The 22,375-nt window shown below is 30.9% G+C and overlaps 3 protein-coding genes across 6 annotated transcripts; 1 reads left to right on the top strand and 2 right to left on the bottom strand.

Moving 5' to 3' along the window:
• The first annotated feature begins 1,123 nt into the window (after positions 1–1,123).
• LOC123890512 lies at positions 1,124–3,683 on the top strand. 3 transcript variants are annotated; one of them, XM_045940134.1, is made up of 2 exons: positions 1,124–1,334; positions 1,945–3,683. In XM_045940134.1, exon 2 carries the CDS (start codon positions 1,949–1,951, stop codon positions 3,500–3,502), a length of 1,554 nt encoding a protein of 517 aa, XP_045796090.1. In that variant the 5' UTR covers positions 1,124–1,334; positions 1,945–1,948; the 3' UTR covers positions 3,503–3,683. The 3 variants fall into 3 exon arrangements, with proteins under 3 accessions (XP_045796090.1, XP_045796091.1, XP_045796092.1); XM_045940135.1 differs by having other exon boundaries at positions 1,145–1,308; positions 1,943–3,683; XM_045940136.1 differs by having other exon boundaries at positions 1,145–1,334; positions 1,949–3,683.
• A 2,723-nt stretch (positions 3,684–6,406) lies between these two features.
• On the bottom strand, positions 6,407–10,486 carry LOC123890583 (protein PIN-LIKES 6-like). 2 transcript variants are annotated; one of them, XM_045940222.1, is made up of 11 exons: positions 10,369–10,486; positions 10,023–10,269; positions 9,841–9,920; positions 9,232–9,356; positions 8,903–9,024; positions 8,282–8,485; positions 7,888–7,962; positions 7,629–7,729; positions 7,258–7,310; positions 6,977–7,165; positions 6,407–6,741 (listed from the first exon to the last, which is right to left on the bottom strand). In XM_045940222.1, the coding sequence occupies exons 2-11, from the start codon at positions 10,209–10,211 to the stop codon at positions 6,620–6,622; spliced, it is 1,260 nt and encodes a 419-aa protein (XP_045796178.1). In that variant the 5' UTR covers positions 10,212–10,269; positions 10,369–10,486; the 3' UTR covers positions 6,407–6,619. The 2 variants fall into 2 exon arrangements, with proteins under 2 accessions (XP_045796178.1, XP_045796179.1); XM_045940223.1 differs by having other exon boundaries at positions 10,023–10,249; positions 10,369–10,470.
• An 8,202-nt stretch (positions 10,487–18,688) lies between these two features.
• On the bottom strand, positions 18,689–20,374 carry LOC123891224. Its single transcript, XM_045941072.1, has 2 exons — positions 19,748–20,374; positions 18,689–19,301 (listed from the first exon to the last, which is right to left on the bottom strand). Exons 1-2 carry the CDS (start codon positions 20,230–20,232, stop codon positions 18,782–18,784), a joined length of 1,005 nt encoding a protein of 334 aa, XP_045797028.1. The 5' UTR covers positions 20,233–20,374; the 3' UTR covers positions 18,689–18,781.
• Between the last annotated feature and the right edge of the window lie 2,001 nt (positions 20,375–22,375).

The following is a 22,375-nucleotide window of genomic DNA, read 5'->3' as shown; positions in this document are numbered from 1 at the left end:
TTGAATCACAAATTGAGAATTTGTCCATGTTTTTTTTTGTTTTGGTGTGTGGATTGGATATTCTCTGTGCGCAACTGCAAAAACTAATCTCTCGAGTATTATGAAACCCAAATGAATGACAAATTTTTTTCTAAAGATCGGCATGTCCAAACCCGGGAAAAAATCACCTCAAATATGATTTATCAGTAGAAAAAAATAATATCTTAAAAGGTTGCGTATCCTTTTCTTTCTATTTCTCTATACAAGATAATTATGGACAAGCATTACTTCCTAGAGAAAAAAATAAGATAAAATTGATACATTGACATTGTTATTATTAGATCACAATTTTGAGGTGAAGTTTATTAAACGTCAAATAAATATAGTCGCTCACACTTTAGCAAGGGCGGCATATTCTAGAATTACCTAGAAGACACTGTATTTTGTAGTTTTTTTTTTTTTGACTAACTGTATTTTCTAGTTGATACCTCGTATTACAAAATTAACCGTTGCATTGAATTAATACTATAATATAGATTATATATATAAAATATATGTTAATTTTGATGTATCTCATTGACGTATAAAATGATTTCCGATTAATGTCATATTTTATAGACATGATCTATGTTATAATATAATTCAATTCAACATTTAATTTTGTAAGACAATTATCCAATAAAAAATTATCGGAGATGTCATATTTTTAAGTTTGACACCATGATATGACTTCGACTTCATTTCAAATAAAATCGGCATTAGAAAAGGAAAAACATCAATGTGAAAATTTTAAATATAAACATTAGCTTACAAATAAAGTGATTTTTGTGAATCGTTGATCGTGATTATGACTTCTCACTAGAGAGAAAAAAACTATCTTCTAACCGAGGAGAAAAAACTTGTGCTTAGATTATTTCAAATATATAAATTCATTTTTCTCGAATTTAATCGATATGAGTCCCTTTGATTCGTAAAAAATAATTAATATGTGACTTTGTCTAACATGTACCATTTGATTAAGTGGTGTATGAGTACACAAATTTTCGATATTTTTATAACGAATACAAATTTTATAAAATTTATCGTCGGATGAAAAGTTTATCTGTTTTTAATGACAAGCATTGTTTAAGAGAAAAAAAAAAAAACAACTTAAGTTACACAAATCCGAAAACGTCGTCGTGCAGTGTGGTCTGTTGACGAGACAGAGTCGCCGGCTAAGGATGTTTTGATACAAAAAGCTTCTTCCTTTCCTTCCTTCGATTCATTCAATTTTTCGATTTCTTACTTTCATATTTTTCTGGATCCTTCAAATCTGATCTAACCCTTCTTCTTCCTTTGAAGAATCCCTCTTTCAGGTAATTTTCTCTCTTCAATTTATATTTTTTATTTTTTTATACTTTTCACTTCAATACTCATTTTTCATTTTACTGTTAAAAATTCATTCTTTACTCCATTTCCTCATTGCCCACATTCTCATTCATGCTTTTCATCTTCTGGGTATATCTCAGTTGTACTTATTTTGTTGTGCTTGCAATCACATTTGTTACTTGATTAATCACATTTTTTGCTGAGAAATTATATACTTTTAACTGACGCATTTTGTTGTGCTTTTGTTTTGTCTGATTTTAAGAATAGATTGTTTCTGGTGGTAAGTGTTATGGAGCACTTACACATACACCGGACAAAACACTGACACTGATTATAATTTAAGAAAATGAAAGTGATTGAATGTAACTACTTGTGTCAGTGTCGTATCTGGTGTCTGTTATTGAAACACTAATACTAGACACGCTTTCTATCTAAAGTGTCCGTGCTACTAAGTAGGTGTTACTATTAGTACCTTTTCCTGCTTGATTTGAGTGTTTTGTTATTAACTATTTTTCTGACTTGTGGAATTGTCTTTTTTATTTTTTTTAGTACATTATATTGCTGTTTTGTGGTAATTTGGGATTTGTTTGGTTTCAGATAGATGGCTGCAAATTCTGATAATATCTTGTCCTTGTCATTGCGGCCTACTTCAGAGGTTGATGGTGGCAATGATTCTCCCCGGGTTGCAGTGTGTTCTCTTTGCCGCAAGGCCTTATCACCTGATGATGAGATAACAGGCGATCTTTCCACCGGTAGTGTATGTGGTGATTGTAAATTTTTATTGCTTGAAGACTTTGGGAATCACACCCTTACACAAAGCTCTCGAAGGAGGCTTAGAGGAAGATTGAGACATGGTAGTTCTGAATCAGTTGAGAACCCTACATCTGTAGATGAAGATCAATTTGTAGATGGTGATAACCCTGCATGGTCATTGCAATATGCTAGTGCAAATACGACTCCTAGTGGGTCTAGAAGCTGGAGGCATGCTCTCTCAGATACTGACAGTGATGGTTTTGATAATTGGCATTCTCTTCATGGTGAAAACGAATTTGGTAATTGGTCTCCTCTTTATGGTGAAAATGAATCAAGTTCGAGTTTTATACCGTATAGGATTCCTCGCAGTGAGACTGATTCTTTTTCTTTCAGTGCTTATGGAGGTGAGTCAGATATCTCTGTGGATAGACAGAGTTTTGTAGGCACTGGAATTTTTAATTTACCTGATGAGGGAGATGAGTTTGATAGTGACACTGACATAGATCCAATGCATGCTGGCATTGGCCATTGGAATTCGGATGATACACAAGATAATGACGAAGAAGAGGAGGATGAGGACGATGAAGACGAGGGGGAAAGAGAACTACCTGAAGTAGAAGCTGCTACTGAACCTGAGGGAATATTTAGCCAGATAATCAGAGAAACTTGGTTAGCTTTGGACGATGCTGATTTACCTCATGGATCTGATTTTGGAGATTTCCTCGATACTAGACGCTTCGATGATCTGCTTGATCATCTTGCTCAAAATGACAGCTCAAGACGAGGAGCACCTCCTGCTGCTGCGTCATTTGTGAATAATCTTCCTTGTGTAGTCATTAGCAAGGAACACGAGAAGCACGATGAACTAGTTTGTGCCATCTGCAAGGATGTATTGGCCCTTGGCACTAAAGTAAATCAACTTCCATGTTCTCACCTTTACCATTCTCATTGCATTTTGCCGTGGTTGAAGACACGTAATTCATGCCCTCTTTGTCGTTTTGAGCTTCCAACCGATGATAAGGATTACGAAGAGGGAAAACAGACCACTGATGGTAGAAATGTGATCTATGAGAGACATCAACTAAATGTTATGGATGATAGTTTCTCTGATATTTCTGATGGAGCTGAAGCGGGTGAAGAAGATGGTATCACTACTCATGATACCGCAGATTCTTCTGCAATAAGAGGTGGCAGAGGAAGATGGTTGTTTCTTGCTGCAGCTCCAATTGTTAGTCTAGTAGGAATGGTTATTGTACTGTGGTTAGGTAGGAACTCTCAAATTGAAGGGACTAGACATTCGAGTGCTCACTATTTGTCTGCGCAAAATCAGCACGGTGTTCGTGTTTATGGTTCTCAAAACCAAAGGGAGAGTAGAAGCAGAAGATGGTGGTGTCCATTCTAAGTGCTTATCAAATTCTTTATCAATAATGCATTTTGTAATAGCCAATATGTTTGATGTGGCTTTTATGATCACTAATTTAAAAAATAATGTGTAAATTTAAGTTTGTAAACTACCTGATTGTGCTTCAAGGAACTGATGCCTGAATATTTGACAATCAATTCTTTGATGTTTTTCTGTTTTAGACTGAATTTATTAAAGATGATTTTACTGTGAATTTTCTACATTTGCAGCCAGGTCATATATATAAAAAAAGCCAGGTTATATAAATTTCACAAATTTTCAGGATACAACTCCATATAGTTGCAGTCTTGGGGTGGATTAATTCTAACGGATTTGAATTTGATTCTTGTAAAATAAAGAGAGTCAACCAATCATGTTGGTCCAGTGAATTGGTGATTGCTGCTGAACTTGGTAAGGAGGACCACGGTTTGATCCACCGCAACTACGTTCGAGAGGTGACCGGAATCACTCGATGTCAGAACTGACCTCCGAACCAGATTACGCGATCCAATGGGCCGGATACTGAAAACCAAAAAATAAAATAAAGAGAGTCGGTAGTAGTTTATGATTGATTTAAACATTCAGCATATTTTTTTGACAAAAAAATAAATTAACATTACACTGTTCAATAACTTATGCATGGTACAGGTAGGTATGTGTAGTATTTGAAACATTGTGAGGGATGAGCTTGGACATTTTTTCCCTTCTTTTTTCTCCGGAGGTAATCTTATTTGAATCACAATCAAATACCCCTAATTCATTTTTAAGCGTCGTCTGAGAATCGTGCGCACTATTCATATAACTTACTTTGACCATTTATTTTTATTGATATATAAAAATAAATGTTAGCATATAAGATATTGTTCAATTTGTCTTGTATTTTTAAAATATAAAATTTTCATAATTTTTTATAATATACAATTAAAATTTTTCATGATTACATTTTGTAATAAATTTTTTATAATTGTTTCAACTAATTAAAACTATAATCTCCTTTGCTTTTTTTTTTTAATCAAACTATAATCTCCTTTTCAAAAATTTATTTATAAATTTTTTTTTTTTGGTACGTAGATAAAATGACAAACCATTAAAAACTAACACTTTGAAGGGATTCCTGGTTAAAAAAAAAAAACACTTTGAAGGGATCCCGGTATGACATCCAACCTAATAATTTCGACATTTCTATTGGTTGAGTTAAAATTTATGGATAAAAAGTAAGGGTATAGGTTTAACTCGTAAGTAGGCAATACATAAGCATGTAAGCACTATTTGAGTTTTGAAGTTTTCTCCGACTTTGATGAGTTGCAAGACCCAACTCACATAACTATTTTATCTAAGAAAGAAGAGAAATTGTCTTGATGTTGAGGTTGTCAAGATTTTTTTAGTAAATAAGAGCAATATCAACAAATAACAAATTAAGACATCCAACTAAATTGACAATCATTGGCCACCATCATTTACAACACTTCAAAAACATTAGTAAAAAAAAAAAAGCTATAAAAGCATTTTGGGGGGAGTAGGCTAAAGTCCAAGTCAACATAACCAAATGAATTCGGCATTTGTCTCATAAAAATCTTGTCAAAAAAATAAAAAATAAAAAATCAAAAGGATAAAACTTAACAAGAGAAAAAGAGTACAAAACAACGAACATGAACAATAACAACTGGCAACAGACGACATTTGACGAGAATGGATTCTCTCAATTACTTAAAGGAAATAGTTGACTCTTAGCCATTAATTTGTGAGGAGTGAGGAAAAAAAAAAGAGGAAAAAGATGAATTAAAAGGTAGAGATTGAAAAAATTGAGGAAATTGAGAAAAATAAAATTGAGAGAATCTATTCTCACATTTGACACATAAAAAACATCAATTAAATCTAAATTTAGTAAATCCTAATCTATTTCGATTTAAAATTTTAAGATGCAAATTTGCCATAAGTGGAGATATTCTAGCTTCATTCAAAAGAAAGAAATAACCTCCAAACTTTCAAAGATGTTATATTATATCTATGACTTTAATAAAATAAAAAAAAAATATCTATGACTTTAATTTTCTATAATGTCAATGTAAAGCGTTTTATAGTGTCGGTCATCACAATCAATCTGTATAACTTTAAAAGTGGTTAAGATAAAAGCTAAATGTTTTATTATTAGTATTTTTTTTTACAATGTCAATGTATATGAATTAAGGCCTTAATAGATGTTTTTTTTTTACAAGTAATTTAATGGTTAAAATTCACCTCTTAAGGTAAATAAGTGGAAGATCATGGATTCGAATCTCGTCCTGTATATAAAATGCAATATCCATACCAATTAAGCTATGCTCACAGAGACAGACCTTACATTTTACTATTTTACTCCAATAACATGGTTTAATTTATTTATTTTATAAGTTCCATATATTTATATGAACTCATTATTATATTAAATAATTTTGAGTATCTTCTAGTGCAAAATAAACTGTAGAAGTCATATTTATTTGGACAACCGTACTTGTCACGACTTTTGTTTTTCTCTAGCCACCTACCTGTCTTTTTATTTTTCAAAAGAGTAGGAATCACATTTAGTGACAATCATGTAGACTTTGTTCATGCTTAGCATGTGAAGGTATTTATTGATGTTTCGTTTTGTCTATGCAAATAATAGAATTGAGGAATATATTGCTAGAGAATGGGTCCTCCAAAATAGTTTGGAACAATTTTAAAGTAAAACTTTGGAAGAGACGTGACTTTTTAAGTCACGAGTTCAACTCAATCTTGTAAAATCAACTTGTAAAACGATAATTACCTAGGTTCAATAAGACATTTTTAGATCATATATCTCTAACCATAGTAGAGGGTGTGGCTTAGTAACGATCTAACCGATCTAAGATAGACTCTCGCACATCGTTAGATTTTTGAATCAAATTGAATCTTAAAAAATTGGCTTTGTAAGATAAAAATTGTTTAAACAATGTAGATCATCTCTAATGAGTAGACAGCAGAAATCAAGAAAAACAGATAGTTACACTATATCAGATATTGGTGTTTCTCCACTAATCTAAATTTCAAAGTGAAAAAATGAATGATACATATCAACATTATTGCATCAACATGATATCTATTAATCTATATGCAGTCTCAGAAGAGTATGCTGAGGTATAGAACAATCCATCCAGCCATTGATATTACAGCAAAGATATGTACCCAGAATAAGACAGCAGCTGCTTCCCTTCCACACCCTCTTAAGTTAGCAACAGCACCTGTGAACAAGTAAAACATTATATATATGTTAATAATAACAATCTTGTTTACAAATAAAAGAATTTCCTTAGAGTAACTTGAGACTAAGGCACTGTTCGGCAAGTCTTCCTAAACTGTTAGATTATAGTTTTTTTCACTAGCTAATAATGTTTTTTGAGATGCTACTACAAGTAACATTGCTACTAACGGTGAGTCGGTGACTGTGAGAGCTAGGATGAGGGCACGTGTGTATACCTGAAAGGACAGATGTTGGCATTGAATGCTGAAGTAGTAGGACAAATCGAAACATCTTATCATCCGCAGGAAGAAAACCGAGCTTGTCAGCCAACGTCACGATGCCGAGTCCAACAGGAGGTACTAAAACTAACCGCGCGAAAACAATAGCAGCAGTTGTTCGAAAACCAAGTTTTGAACTTCCAGGTCCTGCAACCAAGACAAAAAGCAAACCATGATTCCGTTAGTTGTTTCAGTCAAAAGATTTAAAAAATAATGAGAGCACTATGAAATGAACTTACCATCGATAAGGTTGCCTCCCAATGCCAACAGAATGCAAGGAATCATGGCCTCCCTGATTATAAAAAAAACATTTAGACATTATCGCCTATAATAGCTCCATAAGTATCACACAATGACTTCCGACGATAAATAATAATTTGTTATGACTATTATAGAACTAAGACACTATGGTTCAGTTCCATATTAATTAATACATACTTTTGAAGTTTATATGTTTAATGTTTATAATCAAAATTGAATGTTTTCTTCGAAATATTTTTATTTTTAGAAGATATTTTTTTGAAAGAAACTAGGAAGAGCAAGAGAAAGAAGTTAAGATAGTTTCTTCTAAACCAATAGAAGGACAGAAAGAAAACTTTAATATGCATACCCAAGAATCATGCAACTGTCAGTGAAGAAGAACAGAGGAGCTTCGGGCGTAAAGATCAGTTTCTTCAGAAACGGAACTGCACCAAGTGTCATGGCTAGAATCTGCAAAACATGTGTAAACACTCATCAAGATCAACACCAACTCTTTAATATATTAGTTAACATGACGAAACCGATCTATTCATCAAAATACCAGTGGTTCACAAACATTACTTCCACTTCAACACATTTATATATGGATTCAATAAGGAGAAACTTACCGATGCAATGATAGGGGGTTGAAGAATTTGCTTAAGCTTCAACTTATCATATAAGAATGCTAGTAGAAGTTTAATCTGCATCAACAAACATATCGTAAGCATGAGATACAAATGAGATAATCAAACCAGCCCCTCAATAGAACTTTAAGTGCATAAATATAAAAATTAAACCGTAAACAATAGTTCAGAAGCCAACTAAAGATATTTTGGAAGTTGGACTTGAAGGACAAAAGAAAGAAAATTCAAATTGAAATATATGTCCATTTAAACTTGAGAACATAATTGTGAAATTAACATGAAGTTGTATAAAATGTAAATTTTACACAAATCTAGTTCATCAAATCATGTGAAAAAAGTAAAAGAAAATTGCACCTGCATTTAAATTCAATCTCACCTTTGACTTCCCTGAAGCACTTGAAACTACTAAATTGTCCTCCTCCTCCCCCTCCTCCCGAGCAAGCAGTGGAGCTTGTTCCGTTGAACCATCAACCTTTGTAGAACTCTTTAGAGGAAGCCTTTCATGATCAATGTCAAAAGTTCCCTCTGGAGGAGGTGCCAACATATTAAATACATAGGTGTAAAGGATGATAGCACCAACCTAAGACAAAAGAGAATTAATATCTCACAATCAGTACTACGTTTTTTTGTTTCAATGAGAGTACGATCTCTAGAACAACATAAATATATGAACTAGTCTAAACTATAACAAAGACCGTAAAGTAAAGAGCCTTTAAACTGAAAATTGCTTCACAAGTGAATGAATTATAAGTCAAGGAACAACAGCGACTTTAGTGACACTATAGCATAGTGTAACTTTAACAACCCGTTATTGTTTTGCAATATGTGATGTACTAATACAAAGTGTTGTCACTTATCAAACAGTGGCTATCGTAGCACTAACAGCACCGTAGAATAGCAGAATTTGAACAAACAGCTTTTTTCCACGATCTACAATTGACAACACTGTTATCAACTAAAATACGATGTAGTGGTCTGCCAGATATCTAGAACTTACCCATTGGCCAAATGATATATAAGCAGTTCCATCCGTGCTACATTTAAGTGAGTCTCCGAAGGGATTGTTTTGGTCTCGACATAAAGCACCAATCAGGACAAGGGGCACATTCCCAATATTCCCTGTAAAGAAATTTGCCATGATATGATTCAAGACAAGGTAAAAGTAAAACAAACACATAATGGAACACAAATACAAAACATCTGTATTTTTCTTCTTTTTGAATTGAATTAAGACAATCTCATATCATGTTGCATTCAATTCAATAATTTATAGATGGTAACCAAATCAAGTATCAAATAAAAGAAAATCAAGTTTGATTGTATTACCAATTCCAATATGAATAATTGTGAACTTGAAGAAAGGGTATGGTGGGCGAACAATAGAGGCAACAATAAAACCAATGATTGATCCTACTATTGAACTCAAAACAACATTCACAGGAATAAACCACCTGCAAAATAATGAAATATCAATCAATTGGTGTCCAAATATGATTTTTTAAAAAATTCAGCAAATTCATTATGCTGCAGCATTAAGGTTTTTAATGCCTATGCAATAGCAATGCCAGCATAATTGTATTGCAATAGCTGTATTTGACTGTAATTCTCCGCAATACCAAAAATCACAAAATTCGACCTAAATTCTCCGCAATATCAGAGATCACAACCCAAATTTAAAAGATTTGGTGTGTAAATCATCATAATTACAACTTACAAGTTTTTACAAGTATAATAATTAAGATTAAATTCAAATACACCGTCAACGTAAATATTTTTACACCGTCAATTAATCGTAATCATCAGATCATTCAAAACTTTTGACTTTCAAACATAACTACTTAAATCACTCATATAATTGATCATGATTTGTTGACAGTGTAAAACTTTTTACACCGACAGTGTATGAAAACTAAACTAGTAATTAACAGCACATACCAGTCAAGCATCTTTTCCAAAGTAACAGCTTGTCCTAACTGAGAGAATATCAAACAAGGTAGCAAAAGTGAAAAAACCAACTGCAAAAAACAAAAAAAGTGAATCATTGAATAAGTTAAAAAAATAATCAATTTTCATCAGAGAACAAAACACATGAACAGATAGATTATAAAGATACATACACCATTCAAAAGCCTTCTTCCAGAAGCAGGTAAAATATTAACATACTTAGAAGCCATAAGAAGACCTAATGAACACATAGTGAAAACTTTAACTATTGGCAAAACCGCAATTTTGATTGAACCTAACAATGATTGTCCTCCTGGACTCTGATTCTCAATAGCCATCAATAATCTCTCCATCGACGCCATCAATACGTCGTCGTTTCCTCTGTGCAGTTCTTCTGAAACTGCACAGAATTATATCAACCTTCAAATAATTAGAATGTTTGACCATTAGATAAACACACAAAAAAATCACAAACCATAAAAAAAAAAAAACAAAAAAGTAAATTAAACGCGTACGTACAAAAAAAAAACTGTAGAAGATCCTGGTCAGTGTTTGATTCAAGAGAAATTGTTTTGTTTGAGAGAGTGAGAGTGAGAGAGAGAGAAAACAAAAATCAAAACGATCTTAAATTAAGCTTAAATTAAGGTTTATATAATGTAGGTTGAGGTGTTTAAAAAGTGACACGTGACTTGACGGCAATGGCACGTGACGGCATATGAATAGGATTCATTTTCAGTTCTTTTTTGATTCCACGCAAATAAGAAAACGCAACAAACAATAATGGAACACCTGTACGTATTGTTTTTATGATTTATTTTGGAGTATTTTGTTTTTTTGTTTTGTTTTTGTTTTAATTAATTAAATCTAAATCTAAATCTCATCTTATGTAAAGCTAACCAACCAACTATCTTCGTCACATGAATGAGACTGGTAGTTAGTAGTTACAAACACACGCCAAAGTAACAATTTATCCGTAAAAGGGTATAATATAATTTTCTGTTTTTTTTACTATCTTTCTACTTTTGTTTATTATTTTTTTGGATTGGGTTAAAATCATATTTCATCTACGACTCTTTTTATTAGAAAATTCTAGGTGCATTCTTTTAGCTACTTTTCATATATTTCTTAACACAACCGATTATAATTTTTTGTTTTTGTTTTACAAAACCAATTATAATTTTTGTTATCATCTACTCTAATATTTGAATTTAAAATCGAATATTAAAATCGATTAGCATCAAATTTATTAATTTATTCTTATTATTTTTAACCAGGGACGGAGGGAGGTAGTGTGTTGTATGGGCACTTGCCTGCACAACTTTTTTAGATTTTTTTTTATATATACTAGTATTAGTATATTGAGTGTTGATATTTTGAGTAGTCTCATCCATCACCAATTGAAAGTAAACTCATTTTAACCCATCACACACAATACATATAAAAGACAATTAAAAATTTAGTTTTTCAATTCTTGGTAAAAATATGATCCATATTCCTATAAACCATCAAATTAGTCCCTAATTTTATAGGATACTTTTAAATGTCTTGGAGATTATTAATATTTAAAATAGTTCTTAGGCTCTATTAAATTGACAAATTGTTCTTATATTTAACTACTTACTATCACTTAGATATCTATATATTTTTTTGGTCAGATAATCTAATGGTTAGAAATTTCACCCTTAGTATGGATAAGTGGGGTGTCCGAGGTTCGAACCCCGGTCCTGCATATAAAATTCGACGTTCCTACCAACTAAGTTAAGATATCTATATTTTAACAACTTACTATCAATACGGTCTATTTATTTAACCACTTACTATCAATGTAGTCTATAAGATATTCTCCAAAAGAGTAATATGAATAAAGTAAAGTTTGAAAGAGTGAGAAACCTTTTTAAATTATTAATAATCTCATAGACCTACTTAAAAGCATCCTACAAAGTCACGAACGAATTTGTTTATTATTGTAATGAGAATTAACATATATATTATTACCTTGTTGAACATATATTTGTGTTAATTGTGAAAACTTCATTTAGAGTTTGATAATTGAAAGTATTGCATATGATGTGTTCTATATATAATATGTGTTATATGATCATAGTTTTAATTTGGTAAAAAAATTCTAACACTAAGCAATAAAAATATTTTTCAAAAAAAAATCATGTTCACAACTCTCATCAATTTTTAATTCTTAAAACACTTGATCAATATGAAAGTATAAAATTTGTGCGGTCCATCTATAAAAATAGATTTTTGAGAGTATACATTTAATACTACAAACTTATATATTTGGTGCCCCCGTTATAAAAAAAAATTCCTGGCTCCGTCACTGTTTTTAACCACGTTGCAACTTTGTATTCTTTATTGTAATTTCACTAAAAAAAATATAAAAAGAATATATGATAAATACAATAAAAAGATAATATACTTAAAAATAGTAACAAAATAAATCATAGATATGAATAAAACAGAACAATCTGTACGTATAAAAGTAGCAACAAAACATATTAATACGAACAAACTTAAACAAGAAAATAAACATAAACAATATTACTATCAAGTTTGTTACTAACCAATAATAATCTATACATATATATAAACAGGATACAAATTTTTTTGTCTATAAATTTTTTATTAACAAACTCATCATAACATAAGACATGTCTTTTTTTTTTAGGTAGCAAAAATCTTTTATTAACAAACTCAGGCAAAATAGAAAATGTGGATCACACAACCGGGCACGGAACGTGCGTGTTTGGCGGCTGGTAATATAATAAAGTTAATTAGTACTCCCTCCGTTTCTTTTTAAGTGTCCAAAAACATCGGATTTAGCGTTCCTATTTAACTGTTCATTTGGTGTTTTAAGGGTACAAATTTTTTTATTTATAGAGGGGTACGATTTGCCAATTGTACCCTTTGTCAATTACTCTTATGTTTTTCAATAAAACCAATGCTATATTTGGAAAACTAACCACTAATAATAATAGGATTTATCTATCATGTGCAAATTTGCATATATTAAGAAGTTCAAAATAGTAAGTTTGTATTGGAACTTGTGTATTTTATATTAAATGTATAATTTTTTAATAAATAATTATTGTTTTTCAATAAAAAGTTACTACTTTTGGTTGCTTTAACATGTGCAATATTGACATGTTAGACAAACCCATAATAATATAATAAAGTTAATTAATACTCCCTCCGTTCCTTTTTAAGTGTCAAAAAACGTCGGATTTAACGTTCCTATTTAACTGTCTATTTGGTGTTTTAAGGACACGATTTATCAATTGTACCATTTGTCAATTATTCTTATCTTTTTCAATAAAACTAATTAATACTATATTTGGAAAACTAAAGCTTTTTTTATATAATTTTTTTGTACATAACATATTAAATTTTGTTTTTTTGCATGTACATACTCCCTACGTTCCTTTTTACTTGTAGTTTTAGGGCAAAAAAAAACAATAAATTAAGAAAATGTATTTTTGCACCTTATCTTCCTATTAAACTCTTATTTTAATTCACCAATAAATTTCGTTTTTTTTTCACACACCTTCTCTTTCCAATAAATTTAATTATGTATTGTCAAAAAAAAAAATTAATATATGTATGTACCAAAAAAAAATTAATATGTTATGTACAAAAAAATATTTAAAAAAAGACTTTTGTTTTCCAAATATATATTAAATCTTTTACGGTTTCAACAACTACTCCTAAATATTTGGAATTTACATGAGGGTATAATAGACAAAATATAACCTTAAATTATCAAAACAATAAGTAATTTGAAACCAATTTTTTTTTCTTTCTAAAACGACAAGTAAAAAGAAACGGATCAGGGAGTAATATATTAAATTTATTGGAAAGAGAAAATGTGTGAAAAAAATATGAATTTATTGGTGGATTAAAATTAGGGTATAATAGTAGGATAAAGTGTAAAAAAAAATATTTTTAATTTGGTGTTACTATTCTAAACGGATACTTAAAAATGAACGAAGACAGTATTAAACTTACTAAATTACCCTAAATATTCCTAAATTTTTTTCTAATTTTTGATTAAAAATATACACAGGACCACTATTTGTCACTGAAATATAAAAATTGAATAAATAAGTTTACAAGAAAAAACATAATAATTTGTCAAAAAAGAAAAGAAAAAACACAATAATTCCACTTATATTTTAACAATATTATATAACAAGAAAAAACACAATAATTCAACTTATATTTTAACAATATTATTCAACAATTTTTTAAATATTTAATCTATACATGTATATAAAGAGGATACAAAATTTTTTGGTGTGAACTTTTCATAATACCAACAATTCCCTTGATTTTTATTTAGCAACAAAAATCTTTTATGAAAAATTCACCATAACATAAGACATTTTCTTTAGCAGCAAAAATCGTTTATTAACAAAGTCACCGTAAAAAATGTTTTTTATTTTTACATAAGTTTGCATAATCACATTCTTTTCTTTATAGATGTGTGTAACCAATAAATTCATGGATCTCAAAGTGTAGACTACTTATTTCTTTTCTATTAGATGTGATGTTGCTTATTCAATTTTGGTAATAAAAAAAAAAATCTCATTTTGCATAATCACATTCCTTTCTTTATAGAAATAAGTAGACTACTTATTCCTTTCTTTGTAACCAAGGAATCATAGAGTGATTTTTGAAAGCCATCACTACTAAGGAAGAGTCAGACTCAATCTAAAGGTTAGTCCAATTGTTTTGGGCAACAATTTCAATTGCTCTAAACACTCCACAAATTTCAGGAAAGAAAACAGAAGAACTTACAATTGGTTCAACAAAACAACCAAGAAATTCTACATTGTGATCTAAAGATTCCTCCACGGGCTGCAACAGTATTTGAATAGGCTCCAACAGTGTTACATTTAGTCCAATTCACTAAAAGGGGGTTGCCAAATTACCTCCTTGATGATTGAGGCTCTTGGATGATGAATGGAAACTCTAAATGTGCATAGTATAAGGACAATAAAAAAATAAATGAAAAGTGGTTTCAGAGTTTTGTTGAAGGCACATGTTGCATATAGAAGGCAGAAGACAACCTCTCAATCTCAAATTTTCATCACTAGGAAGCTTGTTATGCATAAGTCTCCTAGCAACAAAAGACTTTGAAGGAGGGATGTCTATACTCCAAACATACTTTGCTCAATGAACCTCAGTAGGTTGAGCTTTGTATCTCTATATGCATCTTTAGAGTCAACATACCTGAGTCAATGTCCTTCCAAGCCAAAGAACCATTCTTCTGTTCAGTTTTGAATGACATATCTTTTTCTTCCTCTATTTCTAGTACCTTTCATCTACTTCAAGAGCCCATCTTGAATAAGGTTTGAAATACTTCTTCTAAGCACATCCTCAGCAATGCAAAACAGAAAGGGAGATATAGGGTCACCTTGTCTAACCCCTATCTTACAATGAAAATAGCCATGCATTTTGCCATTAATAGAGACATATAAAAAAATGCAGAATTAAGAATGACCTCAATCCAATTACAAAATGTGTCATTAAAACCAAAAGTTTGCAGGACTTTTAACAAGAAAGGCCACTCTAAAGCATCAAAGGCTTTGGTGATACCAATCTTGAGCTTGGAATTAGCTAAAGCTATTGGTCTATAATGCATTATGGAGTCAGCATATGGTATTTTGGAAATGAGGAAAAGGTTATTAGCATTGAAATTTGGCAACAACCATCCACTAGTAAAAAAACTCAACCACTGTTTTCTCAAGATCAAAGTGAATGATCTTCTAGTAGGTTTGAAAAAAGAAAGCTCCAAAACCATCAGGGCCAAGAGCACCATCTTTATTCAAAGAATATACTGCATTTCTTGAAGGGATCATATTGAGCATGACATTAATTTTGTCATCAATCATAGATGGGATAACTTCCTTAACTATATAGACTAATCCTACAAAAGAGGAGAGTTGGTGCAAAACATATTTTTGGTAATAATGAACAACATGGGTCAACCACTTGTTGGGGGTCTGAGACTAAAATATCATCAACTTTAAAGAAGTTAAGAGATTAGTGGTAGACTTGATCTTGGCAATTCTATGAAAATAACTAGAGATTGTTGGGATGTGTATAAGATTTTCAAGGTAATTTATGAAAAAACAATTTAGAAAAACACAATTTTTATTAGTGAAAACTTATGAATTAATATAAAAGCTTATTTATTTGCATAAACTCAAAAATAAGTCAAATCCAAATGGGCCCTATGACTAGCATGTTGACACAACGAATGTTTTTTTCTTCTTTTTACTCAAATCAAATTTGATGTGATTCAAATTTGAAACTAAATTCAATCATACAATTAGAAAAAAGGAAAAAGTTAATATGTGCATATTTTATCATGATTCATGTATCTAATTCATTTTTAAATTTGATAACAAATTAATTACACAAAATTTAAGAGAATGTTTCTATTTTTGAATTTTTAACATGTGCCCTTAAGACATATGTTAGTAAGACCTTTAGAAAAATAATAGTAATAAAATTGTCAATAAAAGAGTTTATATAAATGGTAAAATTAGAATAAAATATATATAAAATATAGACCGTATCTAATCTTTATTATAATCATATGAAGTATTCAATAGATCTAAAAAAATAGTTCAATGAATTTATTTAAAAAGAGATTTATTTAATGAATGTAAAAAGGGTGCATACATCAGATATTAATGAATTAAAAAAATTGTATAATTAAATTAAAAAAATATATAATTATTAATCGTTAGTTGGTCTAGTGGTAATTGATGCTGAACTTGGTAGCCACAACTGAAATCATGAGAGAGCTGAAATTACTTGATGTCAGAACTGACCCCAAATCGGATGGTCCAAACAATGGTGGTGATAACAATATATATATAGTTTGTCAATTTTTTTTTACATGTTAATATGTTTTTGACAATATACTCGTAAGTGTTATGAAAAATTGCGTGGATCCATTAAGCATTGACTTATTCTACCGGCCCATTATATATATATATATATATATATATATATATATATATATATATATATATATATATATATATATATATATATATATATATATTCTACAAATAAAAGTTATATTGTTATGTAAATAGTGACCTCGAATAGAATAATACAAATTCGATTCTTTCTCTTTTATCTTCTTCATTTCTATTTTTTTATATTCTTATTTATGTTTAGATTAGTTTCATAACCGTAAGTATTTTTTTTTTAAGGGAAAGCAAGTATTAATTATAGTCACATTTTTAAATCTATAATAAAAAAGTAAATTATAGTCACATTTTGGGAAAAAAAAAATTATAGTCACATTCCAAATTAATAAGGTAACTTACCTTTTGGAGGTTTCTTCCTTTTAATCCTCTTGGTCACTTCCATTCCTGTTGAAATTTTACATGTGTATATTTTTGAAAGGATTGTTTTTTAAAGTCGCTCTCACGGTTCACTGTACCTGGACTGATCGAGATATATCCATCCAAATATAAAGCCAGCAAGGATACCAAAAATTGCACTATTTGTGAAGAAAACAAACTTATTATAAACAAAATAACTATTTAGCGGTCCACAAGTCCTAGCATACACAACTGATAAAAAAAAATATTAAAATTGTTAAGTCGAATGTTATCATTAGATTCCAATCCAGACTTTCTAACTTGTCTATGAGGTTATGGTGATTTTGTCATCATTTCATCTATGTACCAAAAGATAAAATAACCATTTACGTGTAAAAATCATTCAAAATTGGTAAAAGAATCATATATCCATTTTAAAATTTAAATTAAGTAATTTTGTTTTTGCTAAATTAAGTATTTTATTGTTAAAAAAACATGAAATTCTACTTAAACGGTAGAAAAAAAATTGGAATTAAATAGCCACATACTTTCAAATCATTGTTTTTGTTTTAAAATGTTGAGGCTTTAGTTGAAGATTAACTCTTCTAAATATTCTATAATATGTGTAAGTTATACAATCTCTTAACCTTCTATAATCTCTTCTAATTATTACACTACTTATATAATACTAGTGGTCAAACGGGTACCGTACCCGTTTGTGTGATACAATTTTTCTATTTTGCTAAGTAGTGTAGGAGATTATATTATAGATTTTTCATAACTATAACATGTCCACAACCTAAGGCACTATGAAGGTAGGGAAAGCTATAAGTATAACATAGTCAAGATATAAAATCATTTTTAATTTTCAAATTTTATAGTAAAACCACAAGAGAACAACATATATATATCTTGCTATGAAAAAATGACTAAGTATTAGTATGTACAGTTCATTTGCAACTATGATAAGTCCACTATAAGATCTTATTTATCAATTTATAAAAAATGTTACATCAAACAAAAGTTATTTCTAGGGATACTTAGTCAATAAACGTGTTGAGCTAAGTCTAAGAGTAAGTGAATATGTGGCCTAATGCTTATAGGTGTGGATGTGTGTGTGCGCGCGCCTCTGACTAAGCGAAGGTGGCATTTATATCTCCTAAGACGGAGGAGGAGTAGTTAAACTTACTCCCCTCCATACGTGGTTCACGTGGCTTATTCCTTCGTACTTATCACTTAAACTGTGACTTATCTCGTCTCTATCTATCCCTTAGGCTGACTACTCAACATCAAGATACTAATCCTAAGCCACTGGGCCTTTCGCCTTATGGGGCGGGTTGAGCCCAAACAGAGATTAGGATCTCGCCCAATCGAATAATTATATTGTAATCCTGCTTGCTTTTTCTAATTAATGAACTTTTATTGTAGACACAAACACAATAATGAACATATATAAGAAATTTTCAATTTTACTTCCCCATGTTACACATTCAGCTTGCAAGTTGCATCATAATTTTGTTTAGTATGATTTGATACATGATGAAAAGAACATATTGAATTTTAGTTCCTCTCAATCAATCAGAATATGCTACAAACCTAGAAGGAGTAGAAGTAATTGAAGTTGTGAATGTGAAATCAGATGTTTGACCAAATGAACTTTTACAATAAGCAATAGCTGCTTGAATAGAGTTGTCTTTTGAATATCCTTCATGAATTGGTGAGTTGTTACATGAACTTGAAGCATCTGTTCTTCTTTTTGATCTTCTTCTACTCATTCCACCTATGCCATTGAATACACCTTTAAATGCTCCAAAATCCATCTCCATCATTTTTTTACTCTTTCTCAAAGAGGTGGTATCCTCTAAATTCCAATGCTTACTATCCCTTCCAATTGAGGCATTCACCATTTCCTTTTGATAACATTGAAAAAATGTTATGGACTTTTTGCTAGAGTTGTTGCTTTTGCAATTTTGTATTGGTTTTATGAGTGATGCAAAGAGTGATCTGATTTTTATACCTCTAAATTTGATCAATAATGTCATCATGATTCCATTCGCTGTTGTTGTTCTTGTCGTTGTCATGCTTGGTTGTTTTCTGATCACATGATTGAACTATGATTTTATCAAAAACTATATTCTATTTCTATAATAAATTCAATTTGCATTGAAATATATGATGATTAGTATAAAGTTTTTATTAGTTTGTAGAATCAAATCATGATATTTGTTAGTCCAAATGTTCACTTGCTGCTATTCATGTAAGATAACACTAAAGTATCAAACACATGCTCACATGTTCATTCTTGAATAAGTAATTAATCAGACATCATATTTTGCTATCTTGTCACAAATTTTGTATCTATATATCATTTATTGAAATTATCCGAAAGAACTTTTGATTTCAACTTTTGCCTTAACAAGATTTATGTTTTGCATATTTTTCATAGGTTCCCTTCATGGAAGGTATATATGTTCGATTGCACTGTCAGACATCAATATATATGTTGTTTTGGAACATGTGATTTGTAATTGTATACATACCTAGGAGCATATAGTACATCCACATTGTCGTAAGGGATCACGCGGGTTGAATTTGTTCCTAATATCGTTGTTTGGCCATCAAGATGAGGACTTTGCCACGGACTGAATGAGACACTACTGAGCAGCTTGTTCTGTGCAGGAAATTCAACTTCATCTGTATAGCTAACACCAGAATGCTGCGTCTGCGGGGACATTGTTGCCTGTGAATTATCTGCACAAGTTCTTGTATCATCAGCTCCATTTGCATCGCTATGAACACTTACTATACTCTCATTTTGAAGTGAAACAGAAATGGTTGATGAAATCGAAATGCGCAGTTTGTATTCCTCCTCTTGTTGTTCTATTTCTACATCATCATCCATACAATTGTTCTTGCTGTCATCATCAGTGTGAATTGTGGTGGTAACTGCAGTATCGAGCTCTATTTCAATGTATGGACCATCCTCATCAGTGTAATCTAGGATTTCATTCTTGCTGCCCTCCATGGTTTTATAATTGATGTTCTTCAAACAGCATAACTTGCTTAGATATATTCAACAGGTGAATGACCAATGCATAGTAGATGCTGTTATATATGTATATATAATGGTATGTTGGGAGAATATTTATAGAGGTGGAAATATTATATTAAAGACATTCTTCTTAGATGGTACAAGATTGCACTATTCTTCTAGAAATAGGTTTTATCTGCAGTCATACAATTATATTATTGGAAATTTTAATCTCAAGGTGCCGAGTTCAAATTCACACAGAGACAGTTGTAAAATGGTCATTAATGTTAATCTGCTCCTGGTAGAACTAGATGATTCCAATGGCGAGACTTGAGACGGCTAGATATACGGTGAATCACTATGGGGAAAATACTTGCAAGACACGTTAGCACTTCAATGCTCAAGTCAGTAGTTTGATCAAGAGAGAGTGAAATGAAAAGTGATTGAATTATATACCTTGACCCTAAAGTTAACAGTCATAATTGTCCATGTCAGCTAACAATAGCTGGCACTGGAGAGGATGATGACCGTTGAGATGGAGCTAACGTTCCTGGGAATGTGTGGGTGTGTATCTGCTGCAGGTGACGTACAATAGCAACTATGTTCGTTTCTATTAGTGTCCGGAACAAGTGTCATTTGAATTAATAAAAATATCAAAAATAAAATAAAATAAATATTCGATGGTATAAATATTGGGAGCATCTTTGGAACTCAGAAGCAGTCAATAACTAGATACAAGATCACACACTTCTGATAGGGGACATAAAAGTTTTATTAGCAAATTGAATAGAATTTGTCCTTAGTTTATGAAATGAAACTGTAGAGTCACGGAGTTAGAGAGAACTTCCTGATTTTTCGACATTTGTTTCACAAAGAAATAAAAACTTCCGTAAGTTATGGTCCTCTTCAAGATGCCAAGAAATATAGATGAATAAAATAATATTGATTCTTGAAGATTGAGTCAAAGACAATATATATTGGCATTACTCTTCATAAGCAATATTGTCATTTAGTGATCAAGGAAGAAAAATTATCTCATTAATAAAGGTTTAAGGACACTTCAAAATTGAATAAGAAATTATCCCATTATATATATATATATATATATATATATATATATATATATATATATATGGGGCTGCTAACTTAGACCCAGTTGGGTCTAAGTTAGCAAGGTGCACCTTTTCAGTTGGACCAAAATACACATTCTTTTTAATTAATTAACCAAATTACCATCAATGGACGCGGATCCAATGTCGCGCGCGTACCGCAGGACCATGGTTACAGGCCGTTGATTTCCATCAGACAGCCAAGATCTGATCTCATCAAGACTGTCTGATCAATCAGACAGCCCAGATCATCCGAATCCATCAGATTCCAGCGCGTGCACCACACTGGATTACACCCTGGAGAGAGAAGAATCTACTTTTTAAAAGCAGGACACGTGTCGCTGTCTGATTGGCTGGGCGTGATTTTTTTCCATTTAATACTTTGAACTCAATTATTTCGTTGTAAATTAATTTTTTTTTTTTATACCAAAATTCATAATTTTTTTTTCTCTACAAATAGAGACTTGGTTCGTTTGATTTGGACACAGAAAAAAAACCCAATTTTTCACTACCTTAATCTCATTTTTCACTACCTTACATCAACTCACTGAAACCATTCTACCAGGAAAATGGTTTCAGAGTACAAATCTCTGAAACCATTCTACCAGCTAAATGGTTTCAGAAGCAAACACAATTAATAAATTACTCACTGAAACCATTCTACCAGTAAAATAGTTTCAGAGTACAACTATGTGCAACCATTCTACAAGCTAAATGGTTTCAGAAGCAAATAACTAATAATCAACTTACTGAAACCATTCTACCAGCAAAATGGTTTCAGATTACAACTCTCTGAAACCATTGTACCAGATAAATGGTTTCAGAAGCAAACACAATTAATAAATTACTCATTGAAACCATTCTACCAGTAAAATGGTTTCACAATACTACTATGTGCAACCATTCTACCAGTAAAATGGTTTCAGAAGCAAACATTAGTTTTTAATTACCGTTTTATCTCATTTAATTAACTAAAAATAGTTTCAGGTCTCCAAAAATTTCATAAAATATACCAAAAGTTCCAGAAT

The sequence above is a fragment of the Trifolium pratense genome, linkage group LG6 (genome assembly GCF_020283565.1).
Source record: "Trifolium pratense cultivar HEN17-A07 linkage group LG6, ARS_RC_1.1, whole genome shotgun sequence".
NCBI classification, from domain to species: domain Eukaryota; kingdom Viridiplantae; phylum Streptophyta; class Magnoliopsida; order Fabales; family Fabaceae; genus Trifolium; species Trifolium pratense.
Note: the sequence above shows the minus strand (reverse complement) of the source record. Positions and strands in the feature narration are given on the sequence as shown.